This window comes from Musa acuminata, chromosome BXJ3-6, assembly GCF_036884655.1.
Source record: "Musa acuminata AAA Group cultivar baxijiao chromosome BXJ3-6, Cavendish_Baxijiao_AAA, whole genome shotgun sequence".
Classification (NCBI taxonomy): Eukaryota; Viridiplantae; Streptophyta; class Magnoliopsida; order Zingiberales; family Musaceae; genus Musa; species Musa acuminata.
This window is the reverse complement of record NC_088354.1, coordinates 16,448,073-16,466,233: the sequence shown is the minus strand read 5'-3', so window position 1 is coordinate 16,466,233 and position 18,161 is coordinate 16,448,073. Positions and strand designations below refer to the sequence as shown.

Genomic DNA, 18,161 nt, shown 5'->3' with positions numbered 1-18,161 from the left:
GATCACCAATCTATTACTTAAACTTGGCATCACTTTTCAATTCACTCTTGAAATATACTATGATAATATCGGTGACACCTACATTTTTGCCAATCTAGTATTTCACTCATGTATGAAATATAATATCATCAACTTTCACATTATTAGCAATTAAGTTGTAAGACATTAATTATATATTTTTCACATTCATACTTATGACGAACTAGTATACTCCCTCGTAAAATCTCTCGCTCATAATGTATTTTAGTTATATCGATCTAAGATTGACATTATTGATGGAATCTCAATTTTGTAGGGGCATGATAAAAGATTATGATAGAGACAAATATATAATGATGCATTCTTTACTTGCTCTATTCCTTAATCAATCTATGATTTAAGGATATACAAGGATTCCTCAAAATTTATATAAATATATATTATCTCTGATGATATCATCTCATTCATAATATATTCTTTAATTTTTTAACATATTCATTTATCTAAATTCTAAAATAACGACACGTATCCCTTCAAATTTAGAATCTTAAACACAAAATACACATGAAATAGTACCCTACATGATCATATATGCCACGTTCTTGTGTGCACATTAATTCCCTGTTGTATTATGTTATGGTGTTTTCTGCTTCAATTAGTACAAATCGTAGCGTGGAGCGCCATGGTCGTCGGCCGACGCGCCTTCCGAGTCCCACCGCTGAGCCGGTGGCTGCGGATTACCGGATGCCGACGCGGCTGATTCCGCTACCTTCCACACCTTGACGGACTTGTCTAAGCTCCCACTGTAGATCACCCACCTCCCTCCCCCGCAGTCGTCGAGGTCGGCCTCCACGGCCAGGCACTTGACGGGTCCGGAGTGCCCCGTCAGCATCGACATACACACGTGGCCGCCTCCCCCATCCCGCCGCCACACGCATATCGTCTTGTCCGCGGACCCACTGAACAACAGGCTGCCCGCCGCCACCAGGCACAGCACCGCCACCTTGTGCCCCCGGAGAACCCCTCCGCACCCGCCGGACGCACCCACACCTCCCCGGTCCCACCAGCTGATCCCGCCGTCGGACGATCCCCCGTACATCAACCCCGCTGCCACGTTGATTGCCAGCGCCGTCACTGCCATGTCCTGCCGCACCAGGGTCACCGCCGGCTGGTGCCTCGTCAGACCGGCTTGCTTCTTCCCTCCCTTCTTCCCGGTCGGCTTGGGCAATTCCTCCCTCCTCCACGCCTTCACCGTGCCGTCCGCCGAGCCGGTGAAAACCAGCCCGTTGAACCCGACCACCACCGCGTTGACGGCGTCGTCGTGGGCGTTCACGGACTCGACGCACCGCAAGTCCTCCACGCGCCACACCTTCAGCGTCCGGTCCCACGACCCCGAGTACAGCAAGCTCTGGTCCTCGCTCAAGCAGAGACAGGACACGGCGTCGGTGTGCCGGATCCAGACAGCGGACCGGTGGTGGCGCCGCCGGGCCTCGACGTAGTTGCTTGGGTTGATGGAGCTCTTCAGCAGGTCCTTGAAGCGAGGGAGCGTTCCGACGCGCTTGTGGACCCGTGGATTCTTGGGGGAGACCTTCCAGACCCGGATCTTTCCATCTTGGTGGCCGGTGAAGATGCGGTGGTCGGTGGATATGACTATGGCCTTCACGAGGCCGCTATTCGACTTGAAACCCGCGTACTCCTTTTGGTTCTTCCACACTCGGATGTTCTTGCTGTCGGATCCGGTATACAGGAGGCCGCCGATGGCAGCAACGGAGTAGATGTGGCCTTCCTCGCGGACGAGGGAGCCGACGAGGCCAGTGCCCGAGGGGAAGAGGTCTGTGGTGGTGTTGGTCGCCCCCGGAAGAGGGCCGCCGGAGGAAGCAGATGAGGTGGCGGGTTGGTGGTTCCAGGGCGACATGTGGAAGGGAGAGTTGTCAGCGGAGGAGTTCTGGGTGTCGGTGGTGGAGGCGCTGTGGTCGGAGGAGTAACCGGGGCTGGCGGTGGAGCCGTTGCTGTGGCGGGTGGGGAACTCCTCCTCGCTGGTGGACTTGATTAGGGGATCGGAATGCATGAGGGTTGAATCCTTGGAAGGGCGCGGGAGTCCGCCGCCAGCTTCTGCGAACAGAGTTTGGCCTCCGCAGCTGCCACCACCACCACCTCTTGATCCTTCTTTCATGTATGTCAAATGGCTGGAAGTACAGAGTAGTGAGAAAGGATTCAAGGGGAGCGACAGAGAGAGAATGGACGGGAAGGATGGCGACAGAGAAGGAATGGTCGAGAGAGAGAGAGAGAGAGAGAGGGTGGTGACAGAGGAGGAGGGAAGAAGGGGATGACAGATGTGAGGAGAGGAGGAGCGAGAGGGAGGAAGCGAAGAGTAGAACTCGGACGACCGCATGAGCGTAGGAAACTTGTTCGCAGAGTCGCCATTCGTTCGAGTCAGAAGCTCACCTGTCTCGCCCACGACAGGGAACACGGTGCTTCCCTCATGAAAAATGCAATTTGCAGTCACTACAAGTTAGAATTTTGTTTAAAAAAAATTAAATCAAGTTAAAGACAAAGAAAAAAGATTATAGGCATTTCGAAATCATTGGACAAATGTTAATTCCAATTAATAAAAAATCACATATGAAAAATGCAATTTACAGTCACTACAAGTTACATTTTTTTGAAAAAAAAGATCAAAATAAAGAAAAAGAAAAAAGAATATAGGCATTTCGAAATCGTTGGACAAATATTAATTCTAAAATAAAAAATTAATAAAAATACTCATATATCAGAGCCAGGTTTCGATCCTGGGACCTGTGGGTTATGGGCCCACCACGCTTCCGCTGCGCCACTCTGATGGTTGTGATTCACTTTAATAATTCTATCTCAAGTATCCTTAACTACTTGCTATCATTCAAAGGCTGACAGCACCGACAGGAAAAGGCCTATACCGCACCACCCGATCCACCCTGCCCCATGTCCACGCGGAATACGTTCTTGATAAATTTGACTTTGGTCACGTGTTTGTACCGATTGCGTTGAGTGAACTTTCTTTAGGTAAAGATGTTGTCTTTTTATTTTCTGTATTTGATCAAACAATTTCATCATGCATCATTTGTCATCTGTGTCTGCAATGTGGACAGAAATGACAAAGACACCTCATTAGCCTTTATCGTGACACCCTCCCCACTGCATGCAGACACGGCCCGTCCCGGCCAGGCATTGGTGAGATTCAACGCCAGGCATTGCATGCAGACACGGCCCGTCCGCGCACCACCCCCCAAACGATTGTAAGATTCCATCGTTCTCCAAAAGAATCTCTGTAGACCATAATGAACATATAGTTTCGGAGGATATTTCGGGAAGATCGGGTCAAAACCAGCATCTCCAACTACTGCTTTCTCAGACACCGTTTCCTCCCCGCAAAACACCACCAAATGCCTCTTCCTTAATTACCTCTTCTCCGCGTTCGCTCTCGGCTCTTCTGTTTGGGCGTTGCGTAGATATGACGGCGCCCAACATCGAAATGATTTCTGTTTTTCTTAGGAGTTGCGATCTGGGGAGAGTCGGAGCGGCTCATCTCGCGGAGGTGAGCGATGAGAGCGCGGGGGAAGTCACGGTGGAGCTGAACTCGGAGACGGCGCTCCCTTGTCACTGGGAGCAGTGTCTAGACATGCGGGTACGAGGCTGCTCCTTAAATGCTCCTCCCTTTTCACCAATCATTGATCATAAATGCACCAACTCGAGCTCCAAAATGGTTTTGTGATCGTTTCCGGCATCAAAATCCATCCTTTTTTGGTTCTTCGCCTATCTACCTTACCACCTCTTCCTCCTCCCTCCCCCTTGTTGTAGATTCTCCGTCTTTGCTTGACAAAACTTCCCCTGTTTCCATGGCAGTCGGGGCAAGTCTACTACATCAACCGGGAGACTGGGATCAGGACGACCAAGGACCCAAGAACCGCCGTCGCCACCGCCGCCGCCGCCGCCGCCGCCTCCTATTCGTCCTGCTACCAGTCCAAGCAAGACTCCTCCTCTGACGACAGCTGCTCCGAAATCGACGGCAGCGACGACGACGAGAACAGCGTCGATACCGCCAACTCCTGCCTCACCTCCCTCTCATCCACCTCCTCCACAGATACTGCAGCAGCGGCCGGCGGCAGCCAAATCCTCGTTTCCGCCGGCTGCCGCTCCTGCTTCATGTACTTCATGATCCCGAAGAGCGTCGACGCCTGCCCCAAATGCGGCAGCGGCGGCTTCCTCAAACTTGGCCGCCACGGCTGCGTCTGAACTGCTCGACCCCTCGATCTTGTTCTTGTGTGTCGGATCAATCCAGCGAGAAAAGATCGACCTTTTTCTAGCTTCTGACCACCGCTGTGAGCATCTAAGAACAAGATGTACCCTTTCTGATTTCTTCTTCGGCACTCTTTGACAAGGCTTTCTTTCTTCTCCTAGGAGCAGCAATCACGAACACGGGTTTCCCTCTTTTTTTCTTGGTGCCATTCTTTATGCCAACATGGGGTTCAGAATAAAGGCTTTGGCTTCTGACAACTGTTCATCACCTTTCTGTGGCTGTGTCCCGAGTTAATTAATACCATGCCCATGCGTTGCTCATTCAATGATTTAGATTTACAGTAATAAATCATAATAAACGCAGATGTAAATTATTCTTTAGCACGTTCACAAGTGTACGACTAGGCTCTGACATCCCAATAACTCATATCTCAGATACGGAATTAGCAGTGTTAACATAGCTCATCGCTGTGACTCATTCCTGAGGGAAAAACACACATAGGTAGACATATTAAGACTTGCCTTTCGAGAAAAGAAGCTGGTAGACTGAGCTGGGAATAAAGTGGATGGTGGAAAGTTAAACTGCTCCAGAGAAAGGAGGCTCTCCTGGGGTTGGCAGAAAGGAATCTACGCAGAGGAGGAAGACATTGAGCAGAGAAGGCACGCCCTTCCCCTTGACTTTGCAGGTCACAACCAGAAACAACACCTGCTTTAAGAGAGGCGGCAGCAGCTGGAACAGCTTTCGCTTACGTTGTTGCACTGCCATTGCAGCTGCACCAAGTCTCGCTGTTGTATTGACACCATGATCTCCTCAAGCCCAAGCCACGCTGTTTTCTATTCCCCGGGAGAGCCGTATGATGCAGTGAATTAAGTTATCGCAAGCAAACGATGCATTCCCAATTTTCTTTCACATTTCTCCTCCTTTGACACCCTACCACAACTTGAAAGTAGCACTGAAGAAATAAGAGTGATCAAACCCTAATATATGATTTCTCATTGGATTCCAGTTAAAGAGATTCATTCCTTGGAATCCTTTTCTCAACCATTAATTAAAAGCTCAATTATTAGAAATATATGAATCATTTACTGCAAGTTCTGAAAGTAACAACTGATCATTTGATTGGCAATAGCAAAGTAACAATTTACATCAACGTCAAGAGATACTAAGTACCGTAAAAAGTATTCGATCACAACAAATCTGTGTCAGCAACGAAAACAAATAAAACAACTGAGATAAAAAGAGTCTTTGGTACAGCTCTCTGCCATCTAATCAAACAATTAGAGGTTGAAGACAGTCAACACGTATTCTTAGCCGAACCCGTCGCCTGTCTCCTCTCGTATGGACCTGCTGCCGTCAACCTGCACCATTTTAAATGAACCTACTACATCAGTAAAAAAAAAAGTGACTTGATATCAGACTACTAAGTCAAATTTCAAAGCCCTAGAGGTGGTCTATCACGAGAACACGATAATTAGACTAAACCATCCTTAACAAATAGATATAAATGTTGGTAAAACAGATACAAAGCATCAGTTATTAAATATATATATTTTTAATTATATGCCTGTAGTTATCCACTTTGACAAACAACAGTCCGTATCTCATCATATCAGAAATAGCTCGACATACTGACTTGAACTTTAAAACTATACATGTTTGCACAAGATTTACTTTCTCAAGTACTAATGATATATACTTTCATATCAATAAGTCAACGGTTGAAATTTAAAATCGTTTAGGAAACTACGTGAAGAGATAGAATATAAACTTCAGACAACGGTAAACGATTTTATTATGTAATTTATAGGCATCACAAACCATCCTTCAAGAGTTGGAAGTTTGTGGCCACCTACATATAAACATACAAACCTTCTTATAAATGTAAGAGAAGAGAATTAAATAAGGATGAGCTCTAAAAACCCGTGATATTGGACTCTGTAAGACCACAAGGTGATTAATGAGCTCGATGGTATAGTCTTCTACGATATCAAATCCTAGCATCTGAACTTCCTAAGAATCGAGAATAAATGCACTTAATGATAAATAATTACCTCTCTTTGCGCTTCTGGAAGAAGCGCTGCAGTGATTTCTTCCGAGCCATCGGCAACAGATCTGCACACGCAACGGAAACGGAAAAAGAGTTCTGTATCAGGCCTATTTACGTTTTCATCGACGGCCATTTTAGACATTTACCTTCGTCAAGTTTATCTAGCAACCCTTTCCCGCTGATCTCCGCCATCTTCATTATTGCCTCCGCCTATTCAGAGGTCGAAACTATAAGAAATTGCTCGTGATTGTTCTACGGAAACGGAAGAGAAAAGACTAACTGACCTTATTCTGCGCAAGATCGAAAACGGCGACGGTGCCGTTGTAAAAGATCGTTAATGGCGCCGTTACAGAATCGTTCCTTCGTGCGGACAGATCGGACGGATTCAGAACAAGAAGCGACAGCGGAGGTGGAATCGGTGTTCTCCCGACGGAGGAGATCACGTTCCGCAGGAGTTGCGGATTCATCCTGGAGATGGCGCTCAGCTTGGCGCCTTAAACCCACCAAACGAAACCCTAAATTATTGTGGCGGAAGAGAGAAGAGAAAAGAGGGACGGGATGGGATGGGATGGGATAGGATAGGATACCTGGGGCGGAGGTGCTTTGATCCATGGCGCGGGATCGTGTCTTCTCCATCGCAAAGAAATCGAATTCCACGACATCTCTCGACATCACTCTTTCGTCTCCTATATCTGCGGTGCCGTCTGTCTTGTCTACCGCTTTTGTTTGAGGCGGTAGTGCTTTTAAATACCGAGGCGGAAAAAGGCAAGAAACAACCCGGAAGTATAGAGGAGGGCAGATGTTAGTTGAACGAGATGGTCCGCGTCGATCCACCTAATCGGTAGTGGCCGTCCGATCTTTGTAAGACGAGACACGTGGAGGGTGCGAGATGCGGGAAGAGGTAGACGTGTCACGCCGACAAGGTCGCAAAAGGCACGTGTAGTCCCCACAGGATCGCATCGAACACGTTTGGTGGGGCCCGAGCGGCGGTCACCGTGGCGCAACGCCGTTGGGCACGTGTTCACGCTTCGAAGAAATGGTCAGAGACCGCACCAAGACGGAGAGTGATGGCGAGACCGTAATAAAAGGTCGATTCCCAGAACTCGTCTTCCGCGTGGGGAGTAGACAAATGTAGCTCGTGGGGCCCGCGAGAAACACGTGAACGCGGCCGCAGAATTGGGAAGCAAGCGAGCCGACATTAGGTGGGAGCGGCTGAGCCACATTTCGCAACCGCGGTGTAATGGTGATAAATTACCGATGGATGGTGCTATCGGAGAGTTGTTGACCATTTGACACTGAACTTGTAGAAATTTTGGTTCAATTGGGTTGGGATCTTGATTCAAGTCAAATTGATTCAGGTCAAATCTCTCGGAACACATTGTATTATATTGTAAATTAAGTTAGAACCAAAAACAATGAAGGCATAAAGATAAAGATTACACTCGTTACTTAACGAGTGTAACCCTAGGCGGTGTCAAAGAACGATCCCCTCTTCTTTAACAATGAATTATAATGATACAATAGTAGAGATGTTGACTTGAACATATAGAAATAGTAGATTTGAAAATTGAATTCGTCATGAAAAATGTACAATTGCAAATTTGCTTTGCATGTAGAGCTATATTTTATACTGTATTAGGTAGGATTTTAGTATGTAGAAATTATTTTTTAAAGTAATACAAATATTAAAATTAATTTTAATTTTAAATAAATAAATTTCTCATAAGTAATTTTTTTAGATATTTTACCCAAAAAAAAGCCCCTAATGATGGGGTTTTATCAAATGATGCTCTCATATTTATTTTTTAATCAAAGCGTATCTCTTTTATTTAAAATTTTAAAAATATCTTTTTTGTTGTTTAATCATTTTTGTTGATCCTATCGGTCTGATTCAAACTCGACTAACCCAAAGATTAGTTTGGTTCGATCTTGGTCTTGATTATGGGTTGAATTGATTTGGGTTAGATCCTTTGAAGCAGATCGGATCATATTACATGTTAGGTTAGGTTTGAATTAAAAGGTAAGGGAGACAGAAAGATGAGGGCTAATTGAATAAGTGCAACCTCATTATACGTGGCGGTGACAAGCGATCCTTTCCTCTCCAACAATAAATGGTTGGGGCATCCTCCTCTCAACGACGACGATGATGACTAGTGTAACTTGTACTTCTTTTCGTAGCGACATCCTCTAATCCTCTCTAGTAGTCAATAGCGATAATATCCTTTATAGCCTTATTGATGGCATCACCAATTGACAACGACCTCATCTACTCTCTAATTATGAATGGTACAATCTTTTTGTAAGCGACAACATCACATCATTGACCACAAAACTAAGATATTGAAAAGAATCCAATTTTTGATATTACTAATGTCTTGTTCAAAACTTTGTAACTGAGTTGAATTACAAAAAAAAAGAAAATGTCAAGACTAATATACCTTTGAAAAAAATCTCATATTTCAATCCTACACAGTTATCTCAACATATAGATTAGATCAAATAATTTACCAATTGATTTCATCATTAAAATCCGAGACTCAACATTGGTTTAATATCCAAGAGAGATAGCTTTTGCTGGTAATCTAGAGGGTCATTCTATCACTCGTCCTTCTATGTTTAATGGGACGGACTATACATATTGAAAAACTCATATGAGGATTTTTTTTATTTCTATGAACTTTGATTTATGGAACATTATTGAATGTGATTTTCAAAAATCCTCTGGACCAATGAGTGAATGGAATGATCTAGAGAAAAAATTATTTTACTTAAATGCGAAAGCTATGAATGCTTTATTTTGTGCTTTAGATAAAAAATAAATTTAATTATGTTTCTATATGCAAAACTACATATGATATTTGGTACATACTCAAAGTCACGCATGAATGTACAAGTAGAGTTAAAGAGTCTAAGATCAATCTTTTGTTACATAGTTTTGAATTGTTTCGAATGAAACCAAGTGAAACTATTAGAGATATGTACATCTATTTTATAGATGTCGTCAATAGTTTGAAAGTTCTTAGTAAAATTTTTTCTAATATTAAACTTGTTAATAAAATTCTAAGATCTCTTCCAAAAAATTGAGATATGAAAGTAACTAGAATACAAGAGATAAATGACTTGAATTGTTTTTCACTTGATGAACTCATAAGATCATTAATGACTTATGAAATAACATGCAAGATATATGATGAACATGATGAATATGAGAATAACCTTATAAAGAACAGAAAGGATATGACACTTAGAACTAAAGAAGACCACTCGAGCGAAAGCTCAAGTGATAATGAAGACTTGACACTCCTAACAAGAAAATTTAAAAAATTCATAAGAAAAAACAAAATAAATCTTGTAAAACAAGATACTAAAAACAAAAACAAACTAAAAACGAACATAGTCATTTGCTACGAATCCAAAAAGCCGGGGCACTTCAAAAGTGAATATCCTCAACTGAAGAAGAAGAAGCTACCAAAGAAGAAGAAAGCACTCAAGGCGACTTGTGATGAATCGAGTGCATCTGAAGACAAAGAGTAAACCAATGAAGGCAAGGTGGCAGCTACGCTATAATGACGCTCAATGATGAGGTAAGTGACTCAATCGAATCTTATTTATCTTATGATGATTTACTTAATTCTTTTAATAATTTATATGATGAATATAAGCTAGTTGGTAAAAAATATAAGTTGTTAAAAAATAATCATGCTTCTCTTTCTAATCAATTTAAAAAATTAAAAAATGAGCATAATAATAGAATGTTAACTTCTCGCTTTAAGTGTAAAGAGTTAGATTCATTTAAGAAAGAAAATGTAGTATTACAAAAAAACTTTAGAAAAATTTAAAATTAGAAATAAATCTTTAAATATGATCCTTGCTAATAATGGTCATGTACATATAAAATTAGAAATCGATTTTGTGAGTAACAACACTCAACAAAAATCAACTTTATTTGTTAAAAGACCCACATTACATGTTTCCTATAAAAATAAATATAATTTTTATAGTAAATATGGATATTTTACTTATAAATATTTATTTAAAAAATATAACTCACACAAATTAGTTTAGGTTCCTAAAGGAACCATAAATAACCTAATGCTAATAGTCAAGATATGTAGATTTATTCATGAAAGACCCAAAGTTAAATGGGTAACTAAGAGAAAATCCTTTCTCTTGTAGATGTGTTTATAATCAAAAGTTAAAAGCAAGAGATAGTACCTTGATAATGGATACTCAAAGTATATGACCGGAGATCCTATACACTTCTCTAATCTCATTAGTCAAGACGAAGGATATATCACCTTCCGAGATAACAACAAGGGAAAAATTATTGGCAAATGAACTAAAGGTAACAAGTCAAACCTCTTGATTGAAGATGTGTTATTAGTAGATAGTTTAAAACATAATCTACTAAGCATTAGTCAATTATGTGATAAAGCATATATTATCAAATTTGAATAAGTGCTTGCATAATAAAAATACCACACAAAAATAAATCTATGATTGTCTTAAAAAATAATAATATGTATATTATTGATATTGATGATTTTTATGAATAAATATATTTTTTGGCTTTAAACGATGATTTATAACTTTGGCATAAGAGACTACGTCATGCTTGCATGAAACTAATCTCACAAATTTTAACTAGAGAACTCATAAGAGATGCATAGCATCAAATTTGTTAAAGACAAAGTTTGTGATGCATGCTAACTAGGTAAATAAATAAAAATAGTTTTAAATCAAAAAATCAAATAAGTACCTCTAGACCACGATAATTAATCCATATAAATTTATTTGGACCAATTGATACAATAAGTCTAGGAGGTAGTAAATATGTATTTGTAATTATTAATAATTATAGTATATATACTTGGATATACTTCTTGGTACACAAAAGTGATTGCTTTAAATATTTTTTAAAATTTTGTAAACTTGTTCAAAATGAAAAAGGTTTTATGATTTCATCTATTCATAGTGATCATGGTGGTGAGTTTTAAAATCATGATTTTCAAGACTTTTATAAGTCAAATAGATACAACCATAATTTCTCTACTCCAAGAAATCCACAACAAAATAAAGTAGTTGAGAGAAAAAATAGGAGCTTACAAGAAATGGTAAAAATCATATTAAACGAATATAGCCTACCTAAATATTTTTGGGCCGAAGCCATTAACATGAAATGATATGTCATGAATAGGTTTCTCATAAGACCATTACTTTTCAAAAATCCTTATGAATTATGGAACAATAAAATACTCAATATTTTATATTTCAAAGATTTTGGTTACAAATGCTTTATTTTAAATAAAAAGGATGCTTTAAGAAAATTTGATGTAAAATCCGATGAAGGTATCTTTCTTAGATATTCCTCTATTTTAAATTTTTTTTGTATTTTCAATAAAAGAACTTTAGTTAATAAGGAATTTATCCATATTGGTTTTAATGAGATTTTCAAAATTAAGAAAAATGATTTTGGTTATGATTTTGATTTTGATGCTTTACATTTGAATGAAAACTCTACTCCCCCAAGCAACTTAGATACCTCTTCTTCCAAAGAATCCTTACATAAGGAATGAAAATATATAGATGCTCATCCTATGGAGCTAATCATTGGAGATACATCAAAAGTTGTCCAAACTCATTCTTCTTTTAAAATTTTTTGTATGAATATAGCCTTTTTATCTCAAATTGAACCGAAATACATTGATGATACTCTAAAAGATGAATCATGGGTTTTGCAATACATTAGGAGTTAAATTAATTTGAACGAAATGAGATGTGAAAGCTTGTTCCTAGACCTAGTGACCACCTTATAATTGACACTAAATGGGTCTTTAGAAACAAGCAAGATGAACTTGGTATCATGGTTCGAAACAATGCTAAATTAATGGCAAAAAGTTTCAATCAAGAAGAATGTATCGATTATGAAAAAACTTGCACTCCTATGGTATGTTAGGATCGAGAGCACTAAGAGGGGGGGGGGGTGAATTAGTGCAGCGGATATCTTTTAGCGATTAAAAACAAAAGCTGCGTTCGTTCGATAAAAATCAGTTTTGAAGCAAAAGCCGACTCAAAGATAACTTATGACTAAGTGCAGTTTACGTCTAAACGTAGTTTACATCTAAACACAATTTACGTTTAAATGCAGTTTGCGTCTAAACGCAGTTTTACGTCTAAACGCAGATTTACGTCTAAACGCAGATTTACATCTAAACGCAGATTTACGTCCAAACTCAGTTTACGTCTAAAACGCAGTTTTACGTTTAAACGTAGTTTACGTCTAAACGCAGTTTTACGTCTAAAACGCAGATTTACGTCTAAACGCAGATTTACGTCTAAACGCAGATTTACGTCTAAACACAGTTTGCGTCTAAGCGCAGTTTGCGTCTAAACACAGTTTGCGTCTAAGCGCAGTTTACGTCTAAACACAGCTTACGTCTAAATGCAGTTTGCGTCTAAGCGCAGTTTACGTCTAAACGCAGATGACAATTTGCAGTTCTAAATGAAATCAAGACGTAAACGTAAACTGCACAGAACCTTGTTCGTAAAAGCGCAGAAGATAGTTTGCAGTTGTAAATGAAATCAAGACGTGAACGTAAACTGCACAGAACCTTGTCCGTAAAAAAAAAGCGCAGAAGATAGTTTGCAGTTGTAAGTGAAATCAAGACGTAAACGTAAACTGCACAGAACTCATTCGTAAAAGCGCAGAGAGACAGTTTGCAGTTTGTAGATGGAATCAAGACGTAAACGTAAACTGCACAGAATTCGTTCGTAAAAGCGCAGAGAGCAGTTTGCAGTTTGTAAATGGAATTAAGACGTGAACGTAAACTGCACAGAACTCGTTCGTAAAAGCGCAGAGAGCAGTAGCTATGTAGGAGGTTTGCAGTAATGATAAAGTGCTCAAAATAAACGCAAACCAGAGATTTAGAGTGGTTCGGTCAGTCTTGACCTACTCCACTTTTGGCTTCCTCCACCGATGAGGTTACCGACGTCAACTAGAGGCCTTCCTTCAATAGGCGAAGGCCAACTACCCTCTTACAGATTCACTCCTTTTGACGGGCTCAGGAGACAACCCTTACAAATGTTTTCTCTCCTCTCTTTACAACTCAAACTTGAAGAACAGAAGGAGGAGGAAAACTAGCAGTTTTGAGCTCTAAGAACCACTGAAAAGATCAAGATTTCGGCTTGAGTTCTTGCTCTTTCAGTGCTGAATGGGTGGGGTATTTATAGGCCCCAACCCAGTTCAAATTTGGAGCTCAAAACGATCAAATCCCGGAATTCCAGGATCAGGCGGTTGCACCTCTTGACTGGAGAGGTTGCACCGCCTGGCAGAGCTCGAAGACTGAGCTCAAGCGGTGCCACCTCTCTGTCAGGGAGGTTGCACCGCCCAGTCTTGCTCGAAGACTGAGCCCCAGGCGGTGCCACCTCCTGGCTGGGGCGGTTGCACCTCCCAGTCTCGCTGGGAGACATAGCCTGGGTGGTGCTACCTCCTGGCTGGGGCGGTGCCACCTCTTTCACTATTTCAGCTCACTTGGTTTGGCTCCAAATTTGGTCCAAACCAGTCCGAACTTGGGCCTAATTGACCCCTACTTGGGTTATAGGATTAACACCTAATCCTAACCCTAATTAACGTGCTAACTATGATTTTAAAGACATTTTCTAAGCTATTACAAAGTCCGCAAGTCAAGACTTCTTCTGGCGAGCTTCCGACAAACTTCCGGCGATCTTCCGATGAACTCTCGGAAACCATTCTGCGGACTCCCGGCAAGCTCCTAGACTTCACGATTTGTTCTTAGCGAGTTCCAACAAGCTTCTTCGGCAAGCTCCGATCTTTCTCGGCGAGCTCCGCGAACTCCCAACGAACCTTCCGGCGAGCTTCCGAAAAACCCTTCGGCAAGCTCCCAACTCATTCTTGGCTAGTTCCGGTAGCATTCCCGACGAACCTTCGGACTTCCGTCGAACTCTCGAACTCGCAACAAATCCTTCGCGCTTGACTCCGACACTTTGTTTCGCTTTATGTCTTCATCGTTATCATAGTTAATCCTGCACAATTAAAACAAAACTTCGATCGAGACAATTAATCCTAAGCAATTAACCAAGTTGTCCGGCATGTCATTGGTCCCTCGACGCTTCGTCTGATTCTTCGGCGCATCGTCCTCTCCTGCGGCCTATTGCCCAATCGGCCAGTTGACTCCGCAACTCCGATATCCTTGACACAATAACCGCTCTTCTTGGCCCGATGCCCGAGTCCACTGCCCGAAGCCTTCTGTCGATACGTCGACCGATCCACCGGCCCGACGTCCAATCTTTTGACATGTTCCTCCGGCACAACATGATGTTCCTGCTTTAATTGTCTCATCCTGATCGAAGCACCCTGCGTCACTCAAAACGCAGATTAAATCATAAACATATATCAAGGAGTTTCATCATCAAAATACGAGATTCAACAAAGATTAGAAGCCACAAGGATACTCCTTGCCTATGCTAGTTGTAATAATTTTAAGTTATTTCAAATATATGTTAAAAGTGTTTTTCTTAACGGATTTATTTCTGAAGAAGTTTGTGTTGAACGACCACCCAGATTTGAGAATGTTGTTTTTTTTAATCATGTTTTTAAGTTGTCTAAGGCTCTCTAAAGCAAGCCCCAAGGGCTTGGTGTGAGAGACTTTCCATTCTACTTAAGAATGATTTTTTAAAATGTATGGTTGATACTGTTAGGATCGAGTCAGCACTAAGAGGGGGGGGGGGAGGGGCGGTGAATTAGTGCAGTGGATAAAAATGACATCGGTTCGAAAAACTCTTTCATTTTGATAAAAATCGATATTGACAATGCTTAATTTTGAAAGCGTATGAAAGTATAGTGTAAGTAAGAATTCAGTTTACAATAAAGGTAAATAGCAAGAAGTAAATGCAAACTAGATTTTTATAGTGGTTTGGTCGTCATGACCTACATCAACTCCTGATTCTTCTTCCGTCAAGGCCATCGACTTCCACTACCGATCTTCTTTCAACGGGTGAAGATCAACAACCCTTTTACAGTGCTTTCTCCTTTTCACAGGTTTAGGAGACAACCCTTACATGTCTCTCTTTTTTAGACGAACTTCTAAATACTAGGAAGAAGTGATCCTAAATCCTAAGAGAGTTTTCCAATTTTTCTCAAGTAATTTTCCCCCTTTTTCAACTCAATTTTGTACTCAATTCTTGCTACTCCATGCAGGAATAGCCGGGGTATTTATAGACCCCAAATGACTTCAAAATTAGAGCAAAAAAAGGTCTCATCTTGGGTTTCCCGAGTCCTGACAGTACCATCACCTGTGTTGGGCGGTACCATCGCCTGCAGCATTGACATTGGGCGGTACCATAGCCTGACAGTCTTGGAGATTGAGTCTGACTAGTACCACCGCCTAGATAGGTAGTACCATCACCTAACACAATCTCGGAGACTGTGCCACCGATGGTTCCACTTGTTGGGTCATTGTTTGGGCCTTTCACTTAGCTTAACACAGCCCAAACTTGAGCCCAATTGGCCCCTGATTGAGTTGACCCAATTCCAACTCAATTATGCCTAAAACCTATTTCGATCTAGATAATTATTATAAAGCTAAATCAAATATTGTACAGTATGTCATTGGTTTATTGACGCCTTGTTTGATTCTTCGGTGCATCATCCTCTCTTGTGGCCTATTGCCCAATTGGTCAGTTGACCTCCGCAACTCTGATTTCCTTAACGTAATTTCTGTTCTTCTTGGCCCGATGCCCGAACCCATACCTCGAAGCCTTCTGCTGATACGTAGACCGATCCTCCGGCTCGATGTCTAATCTTCTGACATGTTCTACTCCGGTCCAACATGATTATTCCTACTTTAATTATCTCTCCCTGATCAAAGCTTCCTGCGTCACTCAAAACATAGATCAGATCACAAACACTATCAATTGATTTCATCATCAAAATCCGAGATTTAACACTTTCTCCCTTTTTGATGATGATAACCAATTGATGGTGGAGTTAACCTTAACTCCCCCTATCAATATGCTATATTGATGGAACCTTGAATTCAAGTTGAATTAAAGTCAAAGCAATATTTCATCATTGCATGCATCATTAGCATAAGTTGAAGTATTACATGCACAATACCAAATCATCATGTATATTTTTAAATATAAAATCATCAAAATATAAAATCATCATTACATGCATGATTCTAAATCATTATTCATAATTACATCATACCATGCATGATCATTATTATACCTTCTCCCCCTTTGTCATCAACAAAAAGGAGAAGTGCAACTATCAATGTTTTAGAGGTATAAGCTTAGGAATTTAGCAAATTTCCTATCACTTTAGAACATGCAAGCTAGTGAGTTCTTCCTTCCCTCTTGAGAAGTGCAAGCTAACAATTTTGTACTTCCTTTACAATATTGGAGCTAGCAATTTTTGAAATGTACAAGATAGCATGTTTTTATATCTTCTTGAAATGTGTAATTTTGCAAACATTGCTTCTCTTGAGATTTGCAAGATAGCACTTTCTGCTTCTCTTTTGAGATGAGCAAGCTAGCAAGTTTGCCTCTCTTTACGATGTGCACGCTAGCATGATTTGCTTCTTCTTGAATTGTGCTATCTAGCAAATTTAGGTTCTCTTTTGAGATGTGCACACTAGTAATTCTTTCTCCCCCTTTGTCATCGACAAAAAGAGGGGAATAACAATACAATAGTGCAATTCATTTTCCTTTACATCAATTTTCAAATCATCACATAAAGGATAATAAAAAAAGTTTGGTGACGAGATATACTTGCATAGTAAAAATCATATCATGCAAGATAAGACCATATGAATACCAAAAGACATGACTCATTTTGATAAATATTCTCTGGCAAGAAATCATTCGAGAATAAAAAGTGAGGGATCTTGATTCATATAAAGAAACTATCAAGTTTTGATTCCAAGAATTCAAGATCGATCATGATATAGATAAAACTCATTCAAATCATCAAATCATCAAAATTACTTTCAAGAGATTCAAAATAACATACATAGATTTATCCTTTTCTTGTTGAAAAAAAAAATGACAAGATAGAGATAGAGAAATTTTCAAAATGCATTTCCTTTTTAGTTATTTCAATTCATATGATTGATTTCATACAAGTATACCCAAGTTTTTTATGTCAAATAAAAACATGCATCAACATTCAAAACCGAAAAAGAATTTCCATTACGGTAAAGATCATAAAAATTGTCATTCATAATTTTGAAATATAAACTCATTAAGTATGATTTCAAATCACTATGCATCATTAAATCATCAAGACACACATTATTTCTTCTTAAAAACATACATAAGATTTATCTTTAGCATTAGATTTAAGTCTAACATTTTGTTTGTAATACATTTTTCTTTTTAAATGAATCTAACTTTTCTTAGTGTTAAGAGTTAACATACAATTGTCATACTAAAATTTTAATTATTATTATTTCAAAATTGGCTAGAAAGAGAAGCATGATATAATTTTTTTTATTTTTTTATTTATTTTTACTAACTAATTAAAAAATAACTCATGAAAAAGCATCAAGTAATTTCAAAGGGGTTTTGGTTACCTTATCGTCGAAAGCCGTTAAGGCGTAGTTTGCCACCTCACCTTTGTTAGTTTGTTCTTCATCTTCGGATGAACTTGATTCGTCCCAAGCCACCTTAAGTGTTTTCTTCTTTTTTTATATCTTCTTCTTTCTAGGTTCATTTTTATTCTTTGATTCTTGTTTTAAGAATTTTTTAAGCTTTATTGTGTGGAGTTCAAGGTCATCATCATCATCACTTGAGTCATCACTCAAGTAGTATTCTATTGTTTAAAGTGTCAAATCCTTC

The 18,161-nt window shown here is 40.1% G+C and overlaps 3 protein-coding genes and 1 non-coding gene across 4 annotated transcripts; 1 reads left to right on the top strand and 3 right to left on the bottom strand.

Moving 5' to 3' along the window:
- Window positions 1-505: 505 nt before the first annotated feature.
- Window positions 506-2,423, bottom strand: LOC135640247 (protein JINGUBANG-like). The gene has a single exon (XM_065154516.1). It carries the CDS (start codon window positions 2,369-2,371, stop codon window positions 635-637), a length of 1,737 nt encoding a protein of 578 aa, XP_065010588.1. The 5' UTR covers window positions 2,372-2,423; the 3' UTR covers window positions 506-634.
- Window positions 2,424-2,747: 324 nt separating this feature from the next.
- Window positions 2,748-2,819, bottom strand: TRNAM-CAU (transfer RNA methionine (anticodon CAU)). Its single transcript has one exon. It is a non-coding gene; the product is annotated as a tRNA-Met (tRNA).
- Window positions 2,820-3,183: 364 nt separating this feature from the next.
- Window positions 3,184-4,377, top strand: LOC103988647 (protein CURLY FLAG LEAF 1-like). Its single transcript, XM_009407243.3, has 2 exons — window positions 3,184-3,640; window positions 3,859-4,377. The coding sequence occupies exons 1-2, from the start codon at window positions 3,467-3,469 to the stop codon at window positions 4,246-4,248; spliced, it is 564 nt and encodes a 187-aa protein (XP_009405518.2). The 5' UTR covers window positions 3,184-3,466; the 3' UTR covers window positions 4,249-4,377.
- Window positions 4,378-5,312: 935 nt separating this feature from the next.
- On the bottom strand, window positions 5,313-7,038 carry LOC135584716 (protein TIFY 9-like). The gene is made up of 5 exons (XM_065154517.1): window positions 6,887-7,038; window positions 6,584-6,792; window positions 6,446-6,509; window positions 6,304-6,364; window positions 5,313-5,610 (listed from the first exon to the last, which is right to left on the bottom strand). The coding sequence occupies exons 1-5, from the start codon at window positions 6,969-6,971 to the stop codon at window positions 5,547-5,549; spliced, it is 483 nt and encodes a 160-aa protein (XP_065010589.1). The 5' UTR covers window positions 6,972-7,038; the 3' UTR covers window positions 5,313-5,546.
- Between the last annotated feature and the right edge of the window lie 11,123 nt (window positions 7,039-18,161).

Excerpts from the sequence above, each read along its gene's own strand:
- LOC103988647 (XM_009407243.3), top strand. The coding sequence starts at position 3,467 with ATGACGGCGCCCAACATCGAAATGATTTCTGTTTTTCTTAGGAGTTGC. Across the intron at positions 3,641-3,858 it reads AGCAGTGTCTAGACATGCGG|TCGGGGCAAGTCTACTACAT; the intron begins GTACGAGGCTGC and ends TTTCCATGGCAG.
- LOC135584716 (XM_065154517.1), bottom strand. The coding sequence starts at position 6,971 with ATGTCGAGAGATGTCGTGGAATTCGATTTCTTTGCGATGGAGAAGACA. Across the intron at positions 6,793-6,886 it reads TCAAAGCACCTCCGCCCCAG|GCGCCAAGCTGAGCGCCATC; the intron begins GTATCCTATCCT and ends GGTGGGTTTAAG. Across the intron at positions 5,611-6,303 it reads TTCCAGAAGCGCAAAGAGAG|GTTGACGGCAGCAGGTCCAT; the intron begins GTAATTATTTAT and ends AAAATGGTGCAG.
- LOC135640247 (XM_065154516.1), bottom strand. The coding sequence starts at position 2,371 with ATGCGGTCGTCCGAGTTCTACTCTTCGCTTCCTCCCTCTCGCTCCTCC.